Source organism: Anser anser, assembly GCF_964211835.1.
Source record: "Anser anser genome assembly, chromosome: 3".
NCBI lineage: Eukaryota > Metazoa > Chordata > Aves > Anseriformes > Anatidae > Anser > Anser anser.
Window position 1 is genome coordinate 103,438,349 of NC_139722.1, and position 23,806 is coordinate 103,462,154.

Below are 23,806 nucleotides of genomic sequence, written 5' to 3' on the forward strand. Positions count from 1 at the left end.
TAATTCTCTTCCCCCATTTTGATGACATTAACAGGGAAAGGGCCACAGCAGTACTGAAAGAATACACAGCAATAGAGTTTCAGGGTTTAGAGACTTGTTCTAGTCTGTCAGTGTAACCCAGGGAAGGGTTAGGGTAGGCTTAAGGGTTTAATGCATAAGTTTCTTTATAGAACAGTAAGTGATGGATGAGATATTTAGCTTACAAAAAAGCTGTTTTGGTTCCTTTTTGTCACATTAATTCTAGACTGTAGCCTAATAAAATGACTTAGAATTTTTTCTGGAATATTGCAACCTGGCCACATACATGTAATAGCCAGTGTTAGACAAGACAAAAAATAACCCTAAATCGTTAAAAAGACTACCATGATATTTTTATTGAAGTCTTACACTGTGCCTAAGCATACAAGTAATGAAAAAGAGAGCAGCATGCATGTTTTCTACATTATTTGATGACTTTGCAGGGAATTAAAGTCACTAGAACCACAATTAAGACAAATGCCATCATAAGCAAGTTTCAAGAGAATATTTCAGCTGAACTTCAAAGCAAGACCCACCCCAAAAGCAATTTGTCACACAGCTCTATAGCATAAAAGAGTTTCAGTGTAAGATAGAGGTTAAGAGAAAATAACTCAAATTGCTCTGGACACTGGTAAAAGCTATATACCAACCACTGTCACTCAAGCTTAAGTAAACAATGGTTTTGTAGAAAAAAACTTGCAACATATTAGATAACCTCATGCTATAGAATACAGCTGATCACCATGTAAGCTCTTCCACAGTATTTTACCCGTGAAAAATCTAAGGGACACAAGAAAAAAATTGTCACAAGACACTGAGCAGCACAAAGTGTAAAACAAACTCTGCAGCTGATAGCAAATCACACAAGGATTTCTACCCAAAGACTATTTCCCTCTTCAACTTCACTCCCGACCCAAAAAAAAGCCTGTTGTGAACACAGGAGTGAAAAAAAAGCCTGTTGTGAACACAGGAGTGAAAAAAAAGCCTGTTGTGAACACAGGAGTGAAAAAGGCTGGGGTGAGAGGGATGAGAAAGGCCTCCCTGTAATTGATAAAGTCATCGTGTACAAAGAAGTATAATACATTTGAAAAAGCCTTTCTAGGCCTCCTGAAGCCTGATTACTGAAAAGCCTTTTATGGTTTGTAGAAGGTTGCTGGGTCTCTGCGTTATCTTCCTGCCCTAGGTAGCTGAGATTCACTGACTTCTCTGAGCAATGAGGTTTGTGTACATGCACTCATCTCCTTCTGTATTCATTCAGTTCTTGGCTGAGACAAGAAGGGTTCTTGGAGCTTAAATCCTTCAATTTGATTAAGCGTTATTGTCGTCGTGTTGATGCCCTGCCTTCTCCGCGATTCCAAAGAAAGTAAGCGCCCAGGAGAGGAGGTACACAAGTCCCATGGCAGTATAATCTAGGAGCACAGCACAAAGGGCAGAGGCTGGACTTTTGGAAGTATCCAGTTTCTGTTTAGGCACCTAATGAAATATTTTCAGGAACACAGCCCTCAAATGCTTCCAGAGAACTTCACTAACGTGAAAGGCAGACTCCAAGGAAAGCCTTACCCCACCACTTGAAAATGCTGCCATCCATCACAGGTCCTCGGCCCAATCTTCGAATGGAAGGACAGAGTAGGGAGGAAGCAGATGAGCTCGATTCTCGGTTATTTCAGACATACAGTTGATTTTATTGCTGAATTTGTTCCAATACAAGCTTCTTTATTCAGGTCTTACTAAGCAGTTGTTAACTACAGCGCATATACAAAAAACTCCCTACAGCAGCACAGGGGAAGCTTCACTTCTGCCTGTGATGTCTGATCTTAATATAAGATGTCAAGGCATCACTATCTGAGACTGCTCAGCCTTTCAAAGACAAGGTTCAAAATTGCACACAAATGTTGAAAGGAAAGCAAAGACTCGGGTTAGCAATTCTGACATTTTCTCTGTTATTCCAAGAACATATACAAGAAACAAACTAGTACATGAACACTTGTCTCTCCAAAACAGCAATCTCTAGTTTTTGTGCTTCAGCAGTGTAGTCTGGAAAGACTAAAAGCTTGTGACAAAGTATAAAAAATTATTAAAGTTTAGAAATGCATTATTCAATTACTGTCATTTAAAAAAACACTTTTTTTTTCCTGAAGATGTCAGTGTTTAAGAATACACTTGCATATTACTATCACCTAACATCTTTCAGCAACATGCACAAAACAATAATACAGGTGGCAGAGCACATCCAGTGCTGTTTCAATACTACCAGAAATGCTGGGAAACGGTACAAATTCATTACAAAACAATAATACTGACAGTTTTGCATATATATTAAGTTTAGTGAGGTAATGTTGACAATTTAAAAACTCATGCCACTTCTGCACTGCTTGTTTTTATTGCTGAATTAAATATTAATACTGTGATTTTTTTAAACACTGCACCCCAGCACATCTTAAGACTGTGTTTGATTTTGTAGTCGTTCCAAAGCTACTACCCAGCACATTGTCCAAATTCAATTAATACTTGTACAGCAAAACTCTACTTGTAGAAACTCGCTTACCACTGGAATTACCTCCCACAGGATAGAGTGAAAAGGACCTCACATCCTGGCAAACAGCTTGAGGTTCTCTTCACTGATGCCTTTTCCATGAGTCAAACGGAAATAAATACTGCCACCAAAATAAAAATAAAAATCCCCCCGTTCTATTTCCTAGGTAACACTTTTATTTTAAACGTCCACAAGTTAATAAATAGTCCCATTCCTTTTTCCTTCCAATGGAGTGCAGGTAAAGTGCAGCGGGAAGCACCAAGGAAGCCCTCTCTCTGTCCAGCCTATGGCTTTGTTAGATGCGGAGCTGGTAGCCCACCTCGTTGAGCGTAGCCAGGTCTCCCTTCTTGTCCACCACCGCAGGCCTGCGGGCAAAGGAGAGAAGAGGGCACTGCTTAACAACAGTCCTGACACTGCCACGCAGGAACTGAGAGCACGTGTAGAACCAGGGACAGTTTACTTCAAAAATTTCCCCACAGAGGACTCTGCAGCATGTCCAAGTCCTCACAGAAATCACAGCTAAAGCCTGAGCAGTAAAATGTCAAGTCGGTAATCGCTCCAGTGTTTTCCTCCAGCTCCTCAGACACCTGGCGTCCAGCCCTTAACACTTTGTTTGCTCACTGTGCAGGAAACGTGAGCTGTGAGATTGCAGACGCGCTGCCGATGCTCATTACACCTGCGCAGCCTGCCTGTCCCTGCCAAAGTCCCTCTGGGCAGCCAGCACAGCCCTGGAGAGGCAGCCAGGCCGGGGACACCCCGGCCCCTCTTGTGGCATGTTGCTGGGTGCTTGCAGCAGCTGCTGGATACAGAGCAAGTGGGATTTGACTATCCAGCAAACAAGCACAGGCTGCACCTCTCGGAGCATGCGTGGGCATCTGAGACCAGTGAGAGATGCGCTGTATGAAGCTTCCAGCTTGTCCTTCCTTCCTCAATTTTAGGAAAGGATCCTCTTCCCCTCCCACGCCTCTCTCCCTCCTTCCCTCCCTTTAATTAAAGCAAGCCTGGATGGCTCTGCCTCCTCTGATTACCCCAGAGAGATGGGCAGTCACTGGACTAGCAGAGTTTTCCTTTCAACAGCTGAACTAGGGCAGTGTTGCTACGACACTCAGAGCGCACACGTTAAGCCTCGCTATCAGATGAAAAGGAAATAGATCTGGCAAACACATTTAGGAGCAGAGATTGCTACAGGCCGCCATGTGACACTATTTCCCAAGTCCCTCCACCTCCAAACACGTTATTGAGGATGAAACGGAGCTTTGCCTGCTCCAGCAGCGGCTTGCAGTTTGCTGCACCCTCCTCCTTCGGGACGTAAGAGGGTGGCCACAACAAAGCCTCAGACTTACCGGATTCCCACCGCCCTATATCCTCTGTAACCACCCTTAGCAGGATCACATCCCATCAGCTGCGGGTTAAGAGCACGTTGCCATGGTTTAATTAGTGAGCTGTAATTTGACTACACATCAGTCTCCTACACAGGCACGCGCTGCTCGTTGTGTTGCCACCCCTGTCCTGCGACGTACCCTGTGTCCCCTGTAGCCGTGTACCCGGGCTGAAACGCGGCCGGGGGCTCACCAGCAGTCCCCCCCCAGCCCTGACGTAACGCGAATGGTAAGGAACCGGGGCGGTGAGTTAAGGGGTTGAGCCTGTACATCCCACCCCTGTCCCTGGGCACTGCCTCAGCCTCTGCTCTTCGGAAACAACCAGGCAGAGCCGTCCCAGCTCGCACGCTTTTCACTGGGAGATTTTTCCCAGCAGGCCCATCTGACTTCGTTGTTGACAAAAAGCAGGCTGTAATAACAGCTTGCCATCAGCAGGTGAAGCCTCTCAAACGAATGCGTTATTCAGCCCCTGCCAGCTCACGCTAGAGCAAAAACACTTCTCCACCCCCCCCCCCCCCCCCACAAGCTTTAAAAAGCTGTAATTACAGCATGCAAATAAGAGATTCACAAAGAAATCAAATGCAGCATCGATAAGCACGGTCGTTGTTCAGCTCGGGAGTCAGCCTAAAGCCCGGTAAGCCTTACCCAAAGTCTTTCCCCTTCTGTGCGTGACACAAAGGCCTCTCGCTGCAGCCAGGTTCTCAAGGATGCATCGAAACACAGAAGAAAATGCCAGTTTCCCCTCTCCTGTTTCCCCTCAGCCGAGATTCATCGCTGTGCATACAGGTATCTGCCACTCAGCTCATCCCTGAATGCCATTCCCCTGCGTGGGACTCGCCACCCGGAGGAGGAACTCATTTGTTCTGCCAAGGAGTTCGCTGCTCTGCCTGCGAGCTGGCCTCTGATGGCTTTGTCTCTGCCCAGACCTGCAGACACGGCCCCGAGCACTTTTGCAGGATGTACTGGGAGCAACAAACCAACCACGTGACAAAGACACCAAAATCCTGCTCTGAGATAACCTCAGCTCCGGAGGAGAGCGCGGTCTCAGCGGGACACAAACAGAGGTCCAGAGCCAACCGAGAGCTGCACCTGTCCTGTGCCAGGAGCTCTGCTGGGTGTGGAAATGAGTGGGAATGATTTGCAGAGGCAGGGCTAGTGTAAAAATATGACTGGGTATTATTTTATTGCTAATAAAATAGCATTTTGTTGAAAATTGTATATATGTTACTGCAAATTTTAGTTTTAATGGGGGGGCTCTTTCCCTCATTTCCCTAATGGAGGTGGAGGGGGGAGGTGTCTCATGACCAAGACCAAACTTTAGTAAAACTCCGCACATCTGCCTTTGGGTCCTGTTTCCCCCTCGAGTCACAGAGCGTTCTACAGAAGCCCTGCGAGAACCCCAGAGGTGAACCCATCCCTCCAAAAGCAGCAAGGAGGTGAAGAAGGAGCAGGTCTTGCCACAGCTATAATTATCCGGGCACTATACAAGGAGTTTGTGTTGTGTTGATGACGCCCAAAGTACAGCATCGTGGACCGAGTATGAATTCACGAGTAAAAATAAAAGCCTGCTGTTAAATCGTCTGCTGCTAAAGTATCTTCAAGCTATCTTTAGAAAGCTAGCCTAATGTCTTTGTTAGCCACTCGAAAATAAATAAATAAGTGCTGAGACAGTAGTCTGCGAGCCTATTTAAAAAGCAACGACGGTGAATGTGTGCCTGATCTGGGTTACGTATAGGCTTTCACAGCTGTCAGCTTCCTGGCACGAAGCAGCGCGGCTCAAACCCGACTCTTCCGCATGTAAGGTATGGACGGCAGGCTGCATCGCTGGCGGCTGTACAAGGCCCGGGCTCTGGAGGCTCACTTGTATCCATGTAGAGGCATTGCATGCGGTTAGCCCATCCTTCACCACCCAGTTAAAAGCTAAAGCTGCGACGCATGAAGGAAGTGGTCTGGTTTTTAAACTGATTATAATCAAAGGAGTACAATGGAAGCACTATTTCTGCTTTGGCAAGAAAAGGCTTGTTTGTTCCAGTCCCTGTCCGTCAGTCCTCAGTGACAACCTCTCCATCAGCAGCACAGCCCGTTAACAATGCTCATCGCGGGGAATCCAGCTTGGCAGAGGGACAGTGACAGCAGGGCGCCCACCACCACCACCAGATGTCCTGTTTCTAATGCCTACGTCTGAATGTATGCGATCAAACTACTTGCCTCCGTGTAAAGCTCTCTAGCACCCCAAACTAGGTTTGCTTCTCCCAAGAGTGCACTGTATAAAAACTAGGAAAAAAAAAGTGAAACCCACACTTCTACTGTCACAGCCATCCAACACCCTGTAGACCTGAACCAAAGGTCAGCAGGGCCTCCAAGGAGGCATTGCACAGCGGGGCCGTCAGGCAGCAGTAAGCACAGGAACACCGGGACACCGGCACTCCTGGCTTCTAGAGCCTCCCAGGCAACCAAGACACCTGGTACAGCTTTCCTACGTGTGTCAGTGAGCGTGCCTCAAGCTTTGTACTGCAAAATAACACATCATCGCCTTCAGCCTGTGACCCACCAGCGACGGCAGCAGCAACAGTGCAGCAATACTCACGATTTGTCTCTCCTGCACGGTCGTCTCTGAGGGCTGGTGGCTTGCCTGCGGCGAGGGGACAACGACTTACCCCGTGACCTCTCTTTCGCTGGAGAATGGGCACTTGAGGGTTTCAGAATCTGCGAGAGATGGGGGAGGGAAGGAAGATGCATTCAATGAAGGCAACGATTCACTAAAGAAAAAAAAAATAAAATAAAAGGGCCTCTGACAGTAGGATGGATGGCACACAAAGAGCCCTCAGTCCCCTGGGGTTTATTCAGACCCTGCCCCAGGTTAAGAGGAGCTCAAAGCAGTTATCACATGATAGCTGCGCGAGGGCCCCTTGCGAGAATTAGTTGGTGTCATCAACTCAGTTCCCAGCTAAGTATTAAAAAATAAAAAAAGACATCCACAGCTTTCTTCAGAGCTGGCAGCCACAAGGGTTATGAGAAGCTTGCTTTGTGCCCGAGCTGAAGGAGGCTCCCACAGCCCCATCGCCTTCCCCACCTTCCCTCTCTGCGAGCAGAGGCGCTCGTCTCCCAGGCTGCCGGTTGTGCATGACCCAGTGTTGCAGCTTAGCACTCAGAGCCGGGCCCTCTACCAAAAGCGCTAAATTCAGCCTGTGACACGTGGCTACACCATCACCATCGAGGGCAGCACGGCTGCTCACGCTTAGCGCGTTGGCACGAAGGGATCCCAGAGGCAGGGATGCTCGGCAGGCCACCTCCAGGAGCTCTTGGGGTCGGACACGTACAAGAGGTGGAGGCTGGGGGTCACCACATGCCTCTCACCCTGCTGAGCTCCTTGCCGGGGCAGGAGAGGTGGCAGCAGGACACAGGGGCTGTTGCCACCAGCAGCACTCGAAGCCAGGGTGAGCGGGGTGGCTGCCTCGACCCGCACCAAAAAGGCACACGGCTGCCACGCACGAGCCATCCCTCAGCAGGGCAGGGGACGGGAACCCAGAATAACTCGGAGGCCGTGCCGCATACCTCTCGGCGAGAGCCAGCCCCATACTTAGCAGCACACCTGCTCGGCTCCTGCTGCCAGCAGAAGGCTGGAAAGGCACCAAATCCCCGCTCGCCGTGGCTGCGGCCAGCTCCTTCCCCGTGCCAGAGGCACGGTCAGGGACACCCCTCACCCCAAAGGGCAGCCAAACCCCACAGCCCCATCTCCCCGCCTTTCCCTCTGGGCTCTTCAGTCCAACCAGCCGGCGGGGAAGCTCCGTCCCGCCGGGGGTTTGCTCCCCTCTTGCCTTTCGAGCCCCCCGGGGAGCACGACCAACCTCTGCGGGACTTGACAAAGCGCAGCCACCTCCGGGACGCGGTGGCCCAGAGGCAAGGACCTACCTTCATTCTCATATCCCTGGCAAACTTCTCCAGCTCCTTCCTGACTTCTGTGCGCATCATTTTGGAGACGTTAAGGACCAGCTGTTTCCACTCGATGGGCTGAAAGCTGTGCGGCTCGTGCGGGACATACAATCCGATCTTTACTTTTTTGACCGAATGCAAGTACTTTTTATAGGAGTCTTCAAATTCAAAGATGAGGTCGCTCAGAGTTCGGTACGTCAGAGGTTTGTCCATCAGATCTGATCGTCTGCTCATGCCCAGCGAGCCGTACCGGCCATTGCAGTAAATCCCAAGCACCACGTGATGAAAATAGTTCCCTGAGAAGTGGGTTTTAAAGCTGATGGGGAATCGCTCCACGGAGGGCTGCCCGTTCGTCAGGTATCTGGCGTGCGCCGAGTCAAGGCACCAACGGGGTTGAGAAGCGAGCACACGCAGTTACAACTGGGAGAGACCCCCAGCAGCAGTAACTGCAGGGACCCCCGCCTGCTTGTGAGCACAGATTTATACTCACTGCACTCCAGAAATAATTGATACTGCCCAAAGCCCGTTTTAGCACTTGGAGAATAGGACGCAATTGTTCAGGCAGGAAAGGTCCTGACTCAACCATGCTTGGGGGGAAGAAAAAACAGAGCAACAATAACAGTGTTCGGTTCAGCATGCTGGATCAGAGACCATCCTCCCGGATCCTTGGGAACTCCTTTATTTGACACCAATACCATACTCCTTTGTTCCCAAAAGGGAACATCCCTCCCTTTTATGTTGGAGCTGGTATGACTCAGGCTGTTTATTTATCCTCATTTTCACACATCCCTGCAGCCTTTAAGCAGTACAAAGAGCTCAGAATCCTCTCCGGGGCTGCAGTTCTGGCTTTCAGTCTACAGGCTGGCCCTCGGTCCAGCAACTCCGTGTACAAGACTGGCTTTTGCACTCGTGACATATTGCTGAGATGAAGGAAAGGAAAGCTCCCAGCTTGATAATTATTTTCTCGATATAAGCACAGATAAATGGCCAGGAACAAACATTTCTGAAAAGCAAGATTTGTCCCTGTATTGCCGGCTGGCCATTTCAAACGCACCACGTGAAGTGGCCAGGGGCCAAGCCCTGTAACAGCAACGTGTGACCTCAGACGGGAGCTACGCGCTGGTCCAGGTGGTTTCCTCGGGATGCTGGCGAGGGGAAGAGGAGCGAGATTCCCTCACGCACGTGGCCGTGCGTCAGCGCCTACGCTGCGTGTGGCTCCCTGCTGCTAATCCCAAACAGCTGATACCCGCCCTGGCTCCGAGCGCTGACGCCCACCCCAAGGCCTCCCAGTCCCCAGGGACAGCAGGTGCCTTTCCCTCCCGCAGCTGAGACCCCACCAACCCACACTGGGTTTAATGACGAAATACAGCCGCAGGGTAATGATCGCTGAGATGACATCGGGACAGCTTAAAGGGTGGAGGACTAGCATCGTTCCCCCCTGGAGCTGCCTGGTATGGAGATCTCCAGCACCCCCACCTCCCTTGTGCCCCAAAAGCTCTGTAACAGGAGTGAAACAAGAGCCACTGCACAGCTGAGACGTCCCTGGATGTTTCTGCCAGAACATCCACCCTTCTGCGACCGGCCTTCCTCCCTGCCTGCGTACCACGTCTGCCTGACAGCTGCTGGGAAACTGGAGAACACAAAGACTCATTACCAACACCACCAAACACAGCTCAGGCTCGGTCCTGCTTCTGCCCAGCCTGACACTCCACCTCAACGCCAGCACAACACCCCGGGATGCTGACCCCTAGCATTTCACCTCTACCCTCTACAGGAGTGCAGGAAAAGCATCAGAGGCAGATGAGAGCCACCGGATGCATTTTGTCCACGGGACGTTTCACCTTCCCAACAGCTGCTGCACTGCACAAACATTTTTGCCCTCAAGATGACTGTAGGAACCCACTAGTAAGAGGTTCATGAGCTGCACTGAATCTGAAGTTAAACACAAGGAGATACCTCGAGTTATCCAAAGGGAAAAAAAAAAAAGAAAAGGAATTAAAAAAACACATAGGTAAAATCTTCCAGAATAGCCACGGTAAAGCTTTTTGACTGTATTTAATTGTGCCAGAAATCACCAGCTTTAGCAGCTTAGAGAAAACATATCAGAAGACATAGGAGAAAGCAGTGTTGACGGACTAATACCCGGTGCCCTTCAGTATCTGCATGTCAGTGAACATGGACGAGCGTGCAAAGCAGAGCACGGCTCCCTGCAGCACACACCTCCTTGCCAGCCAAGGCCATGTGCACCCACCTTCACCCATCCAGCATCAAACACGAGCACCTCACAGCAGTGACAGGCAGCAGCTCTGGACTTAACTACACCAACAGGGAAAAAAAAACAGCCCTCGTGTCTTCGGTGGTCTTGCTGGATCTTTGCAGGACTACCTTCACCAAATGAAGCATGCTGTCAGGGGAACTGAAAATTTTAAGTACACCATGAGGTCAGGATCAGGCCCAGCACTACCCTAACAACTGCAAAAGTCATCCCGCAGTCACCTCGCCTGAAGGGTCACCTCGCTCCAGGCCTTACAAGGAGTGTCCTGCGTGCATCAAAGTCACGTTACAGTAATTTTTGTCCTACAGATAGATTCCTACAGAAGCCCATTGTATTTATCAATCTGTGTAACTGAAAAAGCAGTATCTTTTATTAACACCTATGAAGCTTTCAAACATCGCCACTATTTTTCCCCTTCATTATGAAAGGGTTTTCTCTCTGCTCCCCGAGCGCCTTTCTATTAAGCCCACACAAAGCTTTCGTGGCCACCTGCCACACATACACACTTCCGCCACAAGGTCTTGGAGGAGTTGCAATTTAATCTCATTAAATACTAGGTAGGAGTAAAAGACTCTTTTGAGGCTGGAAATTACCCACCATCAAACAACCCAGCAACAACTGCTGTGGAAATTAACCTTTAGGTACAGGTTGCTTCTGCTGAGCGACTGCTTAATGAGAGTCCCCACCCGAGATGAAATACACAGCACACGGGCTGGAAAGGCACATCAGATCTTCCCCTCCATCCGTCTATCATTGTTATTTCTTTCCCTTTCTGCTCTGCCCAAGTAGAGCTGTATTGTGGCAAACAAAAGGCAATGACACGCCGACGCCACAGCTGTAATCACATTTCTGAGCTGGGACTGCAACTGCGGGACTGAGTCGGGGAGTAAATTACGTGCCACAGTGCCGACACGGCGCACAGCAGGAGAGGGCAGTGGCCGCTGTGACAAAACCTCGGTGCCCTCCAGGTCCCAGGCCCTGGTGTGAATCCCAGGGCCCGGCCCGCGGGGCCGCGCAGCCCAAAAGCAGCGCTGAGGGACGCTGATCCCCTCGGAGGTCACCAGGAGGGACGTTCTCACAGGGACGAGTTCTGCTCTCACACCCCAAGAGGCTGACTTGGGGTTTGGCTCAAAGCAGCGAGGGCAGAGTTCGGCCTGAAGCACGCAACGTGCTTTGGGGTGAGGCCGCTGGCATTACCCAGCATGGCTCTGGTAACAAGCAGCATCTTTCCTCATGCCGGCTCGGGGCTTTGAACATCTCTGGAGACAGGCCCTAGCAGCTGACAGCACTGACACGCTGGCAGCTGCCTTCTGTGGGCAGCTGAGCTCGGGTTGCTCACTACCAGCGGCCTCCCGCTGCTGTGAGGAACCGCAGCCAGCGCAACAGGCGGCAGGGGGACACGTGGCAAGGGCACCAGCCCTTCAGGAGGAGCGAGTGTCACAGCACCACGAGACACCAACGTCAGAGGTGCTCAGACCCCCAAAGCAGGCCAGGGCTGCTTGGGTGCCAGGGCAGGGCAGCCGGGCCGCTGGCCATACACGGTACTCTGTGGCACTTGGGGGACACAGCACTGAATTCCCTGCTCTGCACCATGCCCTGCTGCATGAGCAGGGACCCGGACTGGCAGAGACACCCAGGGGACACAGGCATAGGGAACACCCATGAGAGCTTGCCCTCTGAGCTCTGAATGAGGGGAAAAAAAACAGTAAGTCAGTGCAGAGAGGTGTTGCAGAGCCCCCAGCACCTTGAAACAAATTGATATATCCTCCATTTTCAGAGAGAAGAGCCAACATCGTTGGGTCAATCAGACCTGCCAGCCAGCACAGATGCCCTAGGGGAGTCTAAGCACCCAGCTCTCCCAGTAGCCAGGCTCCCAAGTGCTTCTTGTCCGGCTGCAGGAGCAGCCAGCATCGTGCCTGACGCTCACTGGGGATGCAGGTAGCTGTCGTCGCTACAATTTCCACTCTGCATTGCAAACCAGAGGTGAAAACAGAACATCTGATGAATCTGATACTGACCAGATGAATCCGCATCGTGCCGCTTATTGCTAATCAATGCTTTAAATCCTCCCTATTTAACTTGGGCAAGATGATGTTGCAGTGCTTTGTGTCTTACAGAGCCCACCCAGTAGGACCTTTTCACTCAACTTTGGTTAAAATGAGCACAGAAAACCTCAGGGTTTCTGGTCCCTGCCTCTCATGGCCATCCCTGGGACTAGGGAAGGGTGAGAGGACCCCAGGCCCTTGCAGGCTGCCCCGTAAGGTGCTCCACACACCCTTCAGGGGACAAGAGGAGAAAGGAGGCAGCTGTATTTAGGCTAGCAACACCAAAGCTGCTAGCTCAGAGTGAGGAGGTTGAACAGGAAGAAAGCAAACATCACACTTCACACATCAGATACGGCTTCAGCAAGCAGAGAGGAGCTGTTTTTGACAACAGCTAAGCAACTGCTAGCAATGTCAGAGGGCATCCAACTGCCAGAGGCAAGCACTTGAGGAAGCTTCACACCACATCCTGGAGCCAGACAGTATTTCCCACAGGCTCAGCAGCACTGAGATCCCAGGTTTGGGACTGCTGATGGCAAGGCAGGGCACTACCAAGCCCACATCTGGATGCGATAGGCTCCATGCATCCCCACAGTGTCTGGGCTACCCCAGGCAGGCCCAGCTTCCAGAAACGAACAGCCAGGCTCAAGCAGCCAGCTCAGCCTCCCAAACCAGGATTGCCATGCCAGTATCACTCTTTTGAAGTGCCAGTGCTCTAACGTTCAGCTGCAGCCTGAGATGACTAGCTCAAGGTTAGGCTACGAAGATTAAAGTGATCAATAGCTCTCTCTGAGCCCTTCCCAGCTACCAGAGGGGCAGCAGCTATTCAGCAGGACTCTCCTGGTCCATATTTCAGTTCGTGAGCAGGTCGAGTTATAGACAAGCTGGCAGAAGGCAAAGAGAGGATATCAATATTCCAGCCATCCTGCAGTGACTGCAGAAAAACTCTCCCCCTTCCCGAAGGGGCTCACACCTAGCCCAGGAATTTGCCTGCTGGGCAGGAAGAACAGGATGGGCCCAGGACTCCAGCAGCAATAAACATCACCCACTGATTAAATGTGCAGAAGACACAGTGCAGAAGCTATTAAATTATCTCTCCTCCTGAGACGCTTCTGCTCTCCCCTTCCTCATTTAATGATATTATTGGATGGGGGAGGTCTAATAAATACACTGCAAGGGTCTGACGGTTACCTCGCACGAACCAGGACAGGTGCACAGCAGTCAATGGGAGCGAGTTATATTCGTCTGCCACAGACAGCACTGCGAGATCCCCTGAGGATCCGCACTTCCCTCTCACCCCCCGATATTTTGCTCTCCACGTTTTAATAAAGAATACGGCACGGACAAAATTCCCCTGGCACCTTTTGGTTTACTACTCCCTTTCTTGAGCACAAGTAGTTTCGATCGGTGCTCGTAATGGATGCGGCGAACGCATCATTACTCAGCTGATTTACAGCTGAACTGAGAAATACCCTGGGGATGACAGCAGGAGGAATGCCTCCGGTTAGGCACTGATGAGCAGGCCATGGAAGCAGCAGGATACGGAGCCAGTTCAGCTATGCAGAGCAGAGCAGAAGATCCGTGCAGGCGGCTGCAATCAATGTAATACCGTAAGACCTGTATGAGGTTTTGGTAATCTCACAGCAGCCGCTCCCTCGGTGCGTGCAGACAGGGTCGCTCGGTATTTAACTCACTGCCAGACAAAAACGCTTCAAGATCCAGCACGAAGGCAATTATGCAAAACTTAATTCTGTAGCAAGAGGGATTACTGAAGTGTTTTATAAGAAGTCAGGCTGCAGTGGCCAACTGCATGAGCCAGCAAGCTGCTCAATTAAAGTGACATCTTGCTAAGCTGCTCTGTATGAGGCGGCCTTTGAATGAAGGCTCACACCGAGGGCCCACCCAACCAGGCTTTGCTCTTCCCAGTATCCAAGCAACACGGCAAAGCCTGTCAGCACACAAATTGCAAGCGGAACCTTATTTCTGGAGGCAGAGGTTACCACACATGCACAGGGATTCTCAGCTCAGGCACATGCAATGGCATTGATTTGACGCTCAGGAGAGGGAATGGAGGGCAGCATCTCACATCCAGAAACCGCCCAACCTTGGAAAGCAAGTCACAGCTGCTGGCCTCACCGTGTCCACATCTGGAGGCTGATGCTGAAGATCAAAATCTCACGGCTGAGAAAGGAAAGAGATCAATCAGCTGAACAACATGCTGTTACAGAGATAACCACCCCAGCAGGTAGCCCCTGTTCCTACACAGGAGGCTTCCAAGACAGCAAAGAAGTCACAGGAAAAGACAAGCCTGTCCCATGCTCTCCCCTTCCTAAGACTTCTCAGGAGGTAATCTCAATTAAAGGTTTTCCATAAACATTTTTGAAAGTACCGTATAGAAACAGAAATATTCATCCAAAGCTTAAAAAACATCAAAAAAAATTTCAGACACCACTAAATAGTATAATCCAGAACCTTCAACTATTTTGCCCCCAAAAAATCCTGAAATCAGGCTTGAGGCAGGCAGAAGAAAACCTTTCCTGAGAAAGCTTTTTTTCCCCAAATAAAAATAAAATGGTCAAAACTTATTAAACCAGTCAGAGTACTCAGGTTATCAAGGTCATCTGTACATCACTAATACACTCAAGCCCCACATGCAGCATATGCCCACATCCCCTCCCCACCCCAGAGCCGCCCCTCCACCTGGGGCACAGCCTCTCCCAGGCTCACAGATTGCCAGCAGAGGAGCTGCTCCCTGCCCAAGCCACCAGCAGCTGCTGGGGCATGAGGAGGCGGCAAATTTCGGGGGGAAGCTCTCAGAAAGCTCCTCTCAAGCCTCACCACTGCCCCCTCACATCAGCCAACACAGGGCACTACCCACAGGATCTGCTGGTTTGTGCTGCCACGAGAGGGGGCAGCAGCAGCAAGCAAAATGAAGCAGACACGTTTGAGGAGCTGTTCTGCTTGTGAGTTTATTTTGGGTTGGGTTTCCTTTGTTTTAAATCAAACTTGATCAGCTGCTGAGAGACATATCCAGTAAACAACTATTCCTGTAGTCCTGCCTTATCCACCTCTGGTGTTTTGGGATGATGCAAGTTACTTTATTTACCAGTAAGAGCACAAAAGGATTAAGAAGCAAGCCCGTCTCTAAATGGAAAACATTATTTTCTGGATTTGAGTATGAAATAAGCATTTAAGCTTTACCTTAACGTAATGGTTAACTGTACTATGCACATTTCTGCACAAAGTACAACTGCAGAGAAAAAAAATCACAACACGACTTTGCTATGTAAACATTAGACAAATGTAGCACAGAACCTACATTCATCAGGTGTTAACAAGCTCCAACAACAATTGGCAAAAAAAAAGACTAAAGAAGAAAGCAAGGACTGCACAGACAGCTACTTATCTGGGCACTTTGGGTCAGCTCCTGACATTATGCAGATTACCCAGGCAGAAGGCAAAGTGGGAATAACGCCAGCTGACCCTTCTGAACCATGCACACAGCCTCCAAGCTCCTACCGACACACCTAGACACTTCAGCAACTTGTTGGTCAGTCCCATGGAAATTCTCTGAGCTGCTTGCACTCACCTGTGGCTGTGAGCATCTCAAACATCGTCCAGGAATGGCGATATATTCAACAGTGCGGCAGTGGAAAAAGCCACAGACACGTAAAAGGATACATCCCCAGGATAACTGCTTCAAGGCATTTGATGGGTAGGGACTCCCTGGTCATTTCTCTTGCTGTCTCCATTAACCTGGTACAGAAACAAGAGGGTTTTAGTCTTTTCAGTTGGAACAAAGGATTCTCTTGTACTCAGAGAGCTAGACACCTCCATTTTTCATTTCAGCAAGTGCTGGTGAACTTGATTCTCCTCTTCAGCGATTGCCAGAGCCCTCTTAATTTCTGTGGGATGACTGAAAAAAATAAACGGGTGTTTGGCATCCCAGTGCCTTCCATGCCTCTGCAGATGAGTTGGAGAAATGCAGTGCTCGCTGCCTCTCCCAGCAATGCCCTGAGCATTGCTCTGGACTGCAACACAAAGCCCTGCTGAGCTGCAAGATGGCAATCATGTAAGCTCCCACAGCATGACCAAATTTAGCTGATTTTCAAAATATGCAGCTCTCTTCTAGAAAAAAAAAAAAAGGAAATAGGAATTGTGATATCCCTTGAAAGCTACAAACACCCACTTGAGCTAATGCCTATAGGCGCAGGCAGGAATTTAATGTATTTTTATCCAAGTCTGCTCTGCAGAAAGCTCTGTCAACACAGGCATTTCACACCACTGCAAGCTGAGTTATCATCTTGCTGCTCCTCTCCATCTCCCGTGGACTGTAAGAAACGCAGGATTTCCTACAGGAATGCAGCAAACTATGCATTCCCGGGATCTTGGCAAGTCCACAAAATTTAGTGGAATCCGGACTCTGTCTCTGGAGCAGCCTCATCTAACAGGGACAACGCTGTGACGAGAAGCAAGCAATCTGACCTCAGCTGAGTAAGCCACTGGGTCAGACTGATACTGCACCATCGACCTACAAGGTACACTACCCTCTTCTGCCAGCAGATCCCCAAATCCTGAAGAGTTTTAAAAAAAATACAGGAAGGAGACAAAAAGAGGTAAACTAGTCAGCAAAAAAAAAAAGCCCAAACAAAGGACGACTTCTATTTTGAAGCCTCCTCTAACCCTATTCTTTCCTTGAGGAGAGCTTTTTACAGAGATCCCTGCTCTTGAGGAAACACGACATTAAAAGATAGAAATATTTGTACTAGAGAAGATGACTAATGGCTCAAGATGCGTATTTTCATCTATTTTCCCCCTTCCCAACGCACACATCTCATGCATTCTAAACCCCGCACTCAGCGCAAGTGGCAGCGCAGCTCCCACTGTTATTACTGCCTGTCACAGTGATTCCGCACCCAATTCATCCGAGCTGGAAATTATCTTTTCATTTGTAAACAGCTGCTCTTTACACTCTGCCTGCCATACAGAAGACGAATTAGAGTCAGCCTGCCTCCTACACGCTTGCCATCAGCGAGAGAAGCCCCGCCACGGCAGCAAGCAGCAGCCCCGGTGAAGGCACGCCAAGGGGCCCCTCAGAGCTGGCCGGGCAGAAGCTGCTGCAGTGCCTCCTCCCCGCCAGCACACGAAGTGTGTGCAGCATAGGATGCATCCACGAACAAGATGATCCGCTCAATTTCCAAGCCTCTTTCCCTGCGTACACTGGGCTTGGAGTAACCACGGCATCACTGCGAGCAGCATCAGGTCTCCCAGCGTCCGCCTGCACGAGCTCGCTGCTGCCATAAAGTCAACGTGTCAGCGTGGATATATCAGCAGTGACTTCACAGCCGGGGAGGGAGGCTTCAAAGTAATCGGCCTAAGCGAACAGCTAAATTAGTACCAACTCGTCTGTCGCAGCGACACTCGCGGTATTTAAATACTAAGTTGTATTTAACATGTGCTCTATCTGCAAGCGACACACACGCTGGGTTTGAAGTACAGCTTTTTGAGATGCTACGTGGTTATTAAGACAGATTTAAATTGAACAGGAGAGGCATTTCGCTTGCTTAAAAGAAAAAGTCATACTGATGTACAGCAGCCGCTCCCTCTGAGGCCAGCAGCAGCTCTCCCTTTACTTTACATCACATCACAGGGTAATTGAGCTTGGAAGGGACCGCAGGAGGCCCTCCTGTCCAGCATCCAAGCATGAGGAAGCAGGAATCACAGCCGTCCCTGGCAGGAGGGACTGGAAGGGAAGGGCAGGGCCAGGCATAGGCTGGGTGGCCCGGGGGTCACCCTTCTCAGCCCCCTGCAGCTGCCCAGATCTGGCCACAGCACCCCGCAGCTCTCCTAACTCAGGGGCTCAACCAGCCTCCCTCCGCCAGGCAGCTCCTGGGGACCATGCCCTGGAGCAAGAGGTGCTCAGCACTGATGCGAGCTGATGGAGCACAGAAACAGAGCTGGCTGGGGGCTAAACCGAGCCCTGAGGACTTGTGCATCCAGCCACCCCACCCTTGCACACCCCCACAAGCCCTGCACGTACTCCGGAGTCCTGGGGAACACCCAGCAAACAGTTTTCTTTTTCCTTCGTGTTTGCAACACAGGCCACGGAGGTTATCTGGATGACCCAGATCAATAACCACCGAGAGCCTTTCTGCTGCTCTTAACAAGCTCGAGTCGAACCACAGCCTCGGAAACTGCATTTGCATTGGGACCAGGGCCTTCAGAGCATCCCTAAGCCACCAAGGTACCTTAAGCCAAACCTAAATCACTCCTCACTGATAATTTTCCAGCCTACTTTTAACTGGTTTCTCAAAGGCTTGCAAAGCTACCAGTAAATCTATCCTATACTTAACCTCACATCTAAGAAGGTCCCTTCATGTTCAAACTAAATCTTTATTTTCACAATTTAAATCAGAAGCTATTTCAGCTATCTACAGTGGGCAGGAGACCATTTATTATCTCTTTTGTATTTGTATATGCAAAAGGCTGTAATCTGCCCTCTCTTCTGCAAACATAAGAAAAAACAGGGTTTGGTTTTGTTTTAAATAAACCCCTCTCCCCCTCAAGCTTTCCCATAGGTCATGTTTTCGAGACCTGGGGCAATGTTTGTTGCTTTTTTCCTTTTAGATTCTCTTCAACTGACTCACACACAACCCTTCACCTGAGCCCACCACACCAATACACGCTGTCTACCTTCTGAATCCAGCTTTCCATGCATTTTTGCAACCAAACCAGTATGCTGTTAACTCCCAGTCCATCCCTCTTGCTCTCCAAGATCACTCTGAAGTGTAATTCCACCTTGCAAAGCCTCGTCCTGCTTGGGGCACAAAGCACACGAGCAAACAGTTAGCCTTATCTGCACCATTAATGAAAAAACATTGAACTGGGATAGATACTGCAAACCTCAACCGAGAAGCTCTCCTAGACCAAGAACAAGATGTTGGTTAGTAACACTTTCCGAGCCCAGCTTTTCACGAGGTTGAGTCCTTATGTCACAAGAGTTTCATTTAGACTGGATGTCTCTGCCTTATCTGGAGGCTGCCAAAGGCCAGACTGAAGCAAAGAGTTATCCCTTCCACCACTTCTCCCTTCTGCACAACAGCTCCGACACTCTCATGGAGGGGAACTATCAGAAATAAACCACGTCAAATTAAATTCACGTTGTTACTTACCATCGTATTATGTTCCAGACACTTGACTGCTCGAGCATTTCTCAGTTGCAGATAAATTGAATGTTCCTAGACCTATTTCCCACCCACACCCCTTTTTCTCCCTCCTCCAAAGAGGCTGCTACCTTTGCCATCCAGCTTCCAACGTGAGCACCCATCCTGCCCACGTTCTCCATCTGAAGCATAAATGGTTTGGAGGCTGCTTGTCAGTTAAGTCACCTGGAACTAACTCCATTGCATCCAGCTCACTTGCAAAATGACTCGTTACAAGCGCTCTTTGACTTCTCTTTGCCTGATTTCACTCCTGAATTGTTATCACGTTCAGGTATCAATTGTGACCAGAAAGGCTACATAAACTTGTTAATGAAGGAAAGGGGAAAAAAAAATAAAAAACCAGCGTCAAGCTCTTTGATTGCCTTTCTGAGCAGGGTTTCTTTGTGGGATTTTTATTTAAGTCCTTCCAGTCACCTGAATAGGTTCCACGTTACTTCCCAATCCCACGTGATGGGTAGCTGGAAACTAACCTGATGCCGCCCTCCCCACAGACTGCAGCGAGCCCTGGGGCAGCCCATCTCCCAAGGGAGACTGCTGAATTAAAACTAAGCACCGTGCAGCTTCCCTCCTTCACCTAAAGTCTGCCAGACCTCTACTCCAGATCACGGTTAACACTTCTGCTTCTGATAAATGCAGCTAACGTGAACAGGCTGCACACTAGGTCAAGAAGACCCACAGATGAGCTGGTTTTGCCTCTTTAGGAGGCTTCCCATTTAGGATGGCAGTGACTGCAGCCATCCCATGTGAACCATGAATTCCTCTTGCTCCCTGACTTTTCCTTAGGGCACTCTGTCCGTCCCATACACAGGTTAGAAAAAGCTTCAGACCTCTTAGCATGCCTACTACCAAGAGCTCCCACCAGCCGGCACCCACCACCTTGGAGCTGCTTCACAGAGATGAACATGCCTCGGAGAGGTAAACCATTACCTTCACCAAAAAGGTTCCTACAGACCTGAATAAATCTCAAGTTAAAATCCTCCAGTGTGTTTTCCACCAAGGCCTCCTTCCCCAAGCCTCAGCACTTGCACGAGGCCCATAAAAGCTCCCTCTCCCTAGTTTTTCAAAGGCTCCGACAGCTTTATTCTTCCCAAATGAAGCAAAAAGAGATGTGAAAGGCACGGGAGTGCCTTGTGAAAGGAAACGGGAGTGAAAGGAGATAAAACAACGGTGCAGCTACCATTCTCACGGATCTTCCCTGCACCAGCTTGTTTGAGTGGCAAAAGGACTTCCACCGCACACTGAACAGCCTGTCTGTGATCATCTCTCTCCACGTGAGAACGAAGCAGGCGTTCACACACCTCCTGCAGCCTATCGGTTGGAAGTGGCACCAGACCATTTTTCTTTACAGCTCCATCAGGGTTCCTTAATAGCACGGTGTGTTGGAACAGCGTTGTTTTTTCCCCCCCTCTCTGTTATTTGGTCACATAGCTCCCACGTGACTGCAGCTATCGCGCTCCTCTCGCCATTGATTACCCATTTCTATCTGCCATCACCAAACAGCTCCATCTCCACAGAGCAGCTTCTGGGCTGCAATTCCTCAAAGCCCCCAGCACCCACCCAAAGATCCCCCGGCCATTAGATGGAGGGAGCAGCACACCGCCACACCTGCCTGCGCCCTCCCGGTTACCTCCTGCAGAACGAAGATCCCTGCTCCTCGCCGCGGCTGACGGCTGTGTCCTCGAACAGAAGCTTGCAGAGGGTTTATGGCTTGTTGTAAAGCCAACAGTAAAAGTCTGCCGGCATTGGATTAACAGCTACAGACATTACTAAACCGCTGGAAATACTTTTTTTCTTCTAAACCTCTGATATGATCTATGCTCAGGAAACATAAAGGATGACTATTTCAGTTAGACGTGCCAGTTTTTAACCAGAATTGTTGTAACAACACAAGTGGTAAGATAGGTTTTGCCAGCATAACCCTGTATGGAAAAGGGAAAACCAGCCCTATCGGTGTCTGAAACACTCTTGTCACACCTGCACCTCTCTCACCTGTCAGTAGGACAGACCTCCACACGGTGCCCTTTGCCTGCCCCGTATGAAAGCACACATCACAAAGCCTATGCCAAGGACAGTGTCCTGGGTCAGGAGACCTGCATGCTCTACTAGCAAAGCACTCCTGCACCTGCAAACCTGCCTTTTGTGCAGGTACAGCAAACCCAGGCAAGCCAAGCTCTGGTTTCAGACGCAGATTGCCAATCCAACAGGACCACCACACACAGTTTTCAGGGTCACATCTCTACCACCTCGACCTACAAAGCCATACCAGCAGAATCCTAACATTTTCCAAAGTGTTATCGGTAGTCTAGACAGGGTGTCTGGCAGTCTAGATGCAAGCTGATAGCTAACCAACTTTTTCATGAGAAATTTTCAATACTGAGTTATATCAAGCTTGTGCCACTTAATGCTTTGAGTTCCTTAACGTTATGAGTTCCTATAAGCAGTTTATGCTCTCCTTCCTAAGCCCAGCCACACATCTTTATTTTCATGTACGATGCCAATGCTGACAGTAAATCTCCATAATATCTAGTCCTCCCTCCACAACAGAAATACTCATTAATATGCTTTAGGAAACTTTCGCATGCATTCATAAATATTAATCATTTCCACCTAGTATTCAACTTCTTTGTGTCCAGCTTTCAGGAAGACAGGCTGCCAAAGACCTTGTAACCCTTTCACTAGCCTGAGCCTTCATAATATGAAATAAACACGCTTTGCACCCATAAATCACAGCTCTGGGAACAGCCTCAACTCCTAGGAGTCGGTGGAAGCCAACAGCACGCAGCATCTTGCCAGATCAACTTGCAAACACACGCTTTGCTTTGCCAGCAGGCTCCTGCACTAGCTCACCAACAAGCAAGGGATCATACACGCCAGGGTCGATGCACAGCGAGAGCAACAAGTGAGAGGGGAGCTGGGCACCGGGTTTGGAGGGACACCAGCATTCCCAGTGTGGCTCTCCCCCCGTCTGAGGCAAGGAACAGCGCTCCCGCCTCACGCATCTCCTACCCCTCAGCAGCAAGCGAGGCCGTTCACACCACGGCAGCCTCCTCAAAGCACCGCTTGTTGCCTCAGCACAAGGGGCCCGTTGTTACTGCGCTGGAAGTCTCGAAGCATCTTCCAGACGAGCTCCTACGGCTTACGGCACGTCCACCAGGCGCCAGCTGAGGACAAAGGAAGCAGCCCAGAGACAAAGCTCAGAGCTCCTGCGAAACAGAACAAGCCTCCCAGGAGGAAAAAAAATAAAAAAATAAAAATAAAAATCTTGCAGGTGTGGATGATTTTTGAACACAGATGAAAACTGGCCTGGCAGCAGGTGAACAAATTGCCTAGGACAACCGCAAGAGGAAATGCCTGCAGCTGGTGTGATGAACCACGCAGCCCAGCTCAGACCCCAGGTGAAGTAAGGAAGACTTTCAGGGACACCTTGACATTACAGGGAGATCAGCGCATTACTCCCCTGCTCAAAGCTGCAGAAACTCAGCGAGGACTGCAGTGTGAGACGATTTGGAGCAGCCAGGCATGGTCCTAACAGCTCCATGACTCCTGGCACCTTCCAGTCCATCAGGTCAAGGAGCAAACCAGCACAGGGTTAGGACCTAACGCTGTGCAAGTCCAACATACACCAAGTAGGGGCAAGTGTGGGCAGCAAACAGCCAGCAGCCAGCCCTAGGAGCCGGACCATTTCCAGGGATATTTGCTGTAACTCTGCAGAAGCCCCATCACCACTAACTAGGTCGCTCAGAAGTCATTACAGCAAGACAACAAGGAGAGAAGCCAAATACAAGCGCCCAAGCCACAAACAATAAAGGCAGGTAAGCACAGGAAATGAAACCACTTAGAAGGGGATCCAAAGCCATGATTACATCCCCAGCTGGGAGCACCACTGGTTCACTTTCAGGAAAAAGCACTGTCCTCATAAACCAGACTTTCATCAAGCCCAACACAGAAAACATAGACCTTTCAAGCAGTGAGCTCATTCTCATCCTCCACTTCCTTGTGGAAAAGTAACGAGACAAATTTAAACACAGATGACCAATTGGTTTAAGCTTCTACAAAGCCCTCAATTTATTCAAAGCACAGGGTTTCCTCTAGACTAGTTCCACCAGTACAGTAAAATTGCATAGAGAAAGGAAGTCGTAAAAATTGCTGTCAGCAAGATGAAAACCTCAAGTCTAGAGCTGTGATGGGAACTGGAATTTACAGCAAGGGACCATTAGATTAGTGACAGACAGCTCAGGAGAGCTAGACAGGCCAGCCCACAGAAGTCAGTACATTCTGCTTATCTAAATTCTGCCTTAAAAAAAAAAGCACAATGTTGTCAATATCACTTCCCACCCTGATCTGCCAATTTACTGAGCCTTCATAAAGAGCTGTCATAATTATGGTTCTTACATGTAAGGGAT

At 49.6% G+C, this 23,806-nt stretch overlaps 1 protein-coding gene across 3 annotated transcripts in view; it reads right to left on the reverse strand.

The window, feature by feature from the left end:
* Positions 1 to 349: 349 nt before the first annotated feature.
* The window catches only part of VASH2 (vasohibin 2), a 29,412-nt gene continuing 5,955 nt past the window's right edge, over positions 350 to 23,806 (reverse strand). The window contains exons 4-8 of one of the 3 annotated variants that reach the window (XR_014582360.1): positions 15,862 to 15,936; positions 7,843 to 8,224; positions 6,518 to 6,636; positions 1,004 to 2,916; positions 350 to 943 (exon numbers count right to left, since the gene is read on the reverse strand). Coding sequence is in view for 1 of the 3 variants with exons in the window: in XM_083831195.1 (XP_083687321.1) it covers positions 2,847 to 2,916; positions 6,518 to 6,636; positions 7,843 to 8,224; positions 15,862 to 15,936 (646 nt within the window). In the remaining 2 variants the exon portion in view is untranslated. Of the gene's footprint in view, positions 2,917 to 6,517; positions 6,637 to 7,842; positions 8,225 to 15,861; positions 15,937 to 23,806 lie in introns of all 3 variants that reach the window. The other 2 variants (XR_014582361.1, XM_083831195.1) reach the window with 2 other exon arrangements.